We start from the raw sequence: 1,645 nt of genomic DNA on the forward strand, positions 1-1,645 counted from the left end.
TACAATGAAGCTGACCATGGCAATAATACTGATGCTAATAGTGCTATTTATTACATGCAAAATGTAAAAACAAGCAAAATATTTACTCATGAATTTTTTATTGAAAAATATAAGTTTAGTCAAATTTCTGATCATTCGTCACTGCTCTAAGAAAACCAATTTTAAGGATATTGTGAACACCAATTTTTTTTTATATCTGCATAGACCTACAGCATAAAGACAATGAAAATTAAAATAACCCCTTTAAACTGGTATCTCTCATGGTCGTTAACAAATGAAAAGTAGAAAAAAAAGATAACAGGATAATTCAATAATTAAATATATCAATAGTTTCTAACAAATACACTTTACAGGAAGAAAAGAATTCAGAATTTTGATTAGTCTACCTTCAATATATACCCTATATCTTCAAAACACTAGGGTGTCTGATATCTTCTATCAACAGGTCACATTAAATTAAATGTCATTATGATACTTATTACAACACTTAAAACTTACAACTTTATACCCAAACTGACTAGTAAAAATGGGGTTCAACCTTAAAAGAATAGACCTTCAAGTCTGAAAATGGATCTTATATTTCATAAATCAGCACGATCATAAAGAAAATCCTACAAAGTGTTTTGCAATCATCCTTCAGTTAAAATCACTTCAGCCTCAAGATAATAAATGATTCACTTTAAAATATTGCACTTCACTAATAATCTGTATCATTATCATACATAGGTCAACAGCACTAGCCTACACGGGCAAGGTTGGTTGCATTCAACTCTAGCATTTTTGGGGTAGAGATTTATCATACAAGAAAAGCATCTTAACAAATTTTAGAAGAGAAACTATCATTTTACAGCAAAAGACACTAGATCATTTTCATAAACTGGAGACTAAAAGTAATCTCATGCTAAATAAAACTGCGCAATGTCCCCTTCATTCACATATGCAGCATCCCACTGACAGATCCCCAAATCTCTGACATATCACATCTTACCCATGAACTGTGAGGGAGAGAGAGAGCTTTTTAATATCATATACCTGGGGTAGCATTAGAAGCTTTCCTTGGAGTAGAAGCAGGGGCAGGAGAACCTGACTTAGCAGCAACAGCAGAGGTGGAGGAAGCAGTGGAGCCTGCTGGGGCACTGGCAGGAGTAATCTTACGTGTGGTAGATGATGTAGGGCCTGAGGCCACACTAGCTGCGGGGGTACCATTGGTCTTTGGGGAGTCTGATCCTACGGTGGAAGATCTGGATGTCAGGATCTCGATGTCCTGGTCGGTGAGAGGTGTACGGGACAGGCGGGTGAGGCGAGAGAAGACGCCTTTCTTGGCCTCACACTGGAAGTAACGCACACCTGCCACACTTCCATCATTCTTGCCTGAAATGTTATTTTATCAATGTAGCATTAAATATTGCAAAGAAAATTAAAAATCTGTAACCTAATAAATCCTCTTCATGTCTTATGAGTTCAAACATCCAGCTACCACAAATAATACAAGGAAATAGCAGTTTGTGCACTTATACAGTCTATAATTTTAGGGAAATAATTATTCTAATAAGAATTACTATAATGACATGAAATCTGCCGACTACTGCATGTAGGTACAGCACATGTACTTTCAATTCCAATTCAAAGATAACTCTTGCAGCTA

At 35.9% G+C, this 1,645-nt stretch overlaps 1 protein-coding gene across 1 annotated transcript in view; it reads right to left on the bottom strand.

Moving 5' to 3' along the window:
- Positions 1-1,645, bottom strand: part of LOC119586919 (CAP-Gly domain-containing linker protein 1-like) — a gene marked incomplete in the record, with an annotated part of 175,677 nt that overhangs the window by 20,864 nt on the left and 153,168 nt on the right. The window contains 1 exon segment of the mRNA XM_037935650.1: positions 1,033-1,371. Within this exon segment, the coding sequence (XP_037791578.1) occupies positions 1,033-1,371 (339 nt within the window).

This window comes from Penaeus monodon, chromosome 22, assembly GCF_015228065.2.
Source record: "Penaeus monodon isolate SGIC_2016 chromosome 22, NSTDA_Pmon_1, whole genome shotgun sequence".
In the NCBI taxonomy this organism is placed as follows: Eukaryota; Metazoa; Arthropoda; class Malacostraca; order Decapoda; family Penaeidae; genus Penaeus; species Penaeus monodon.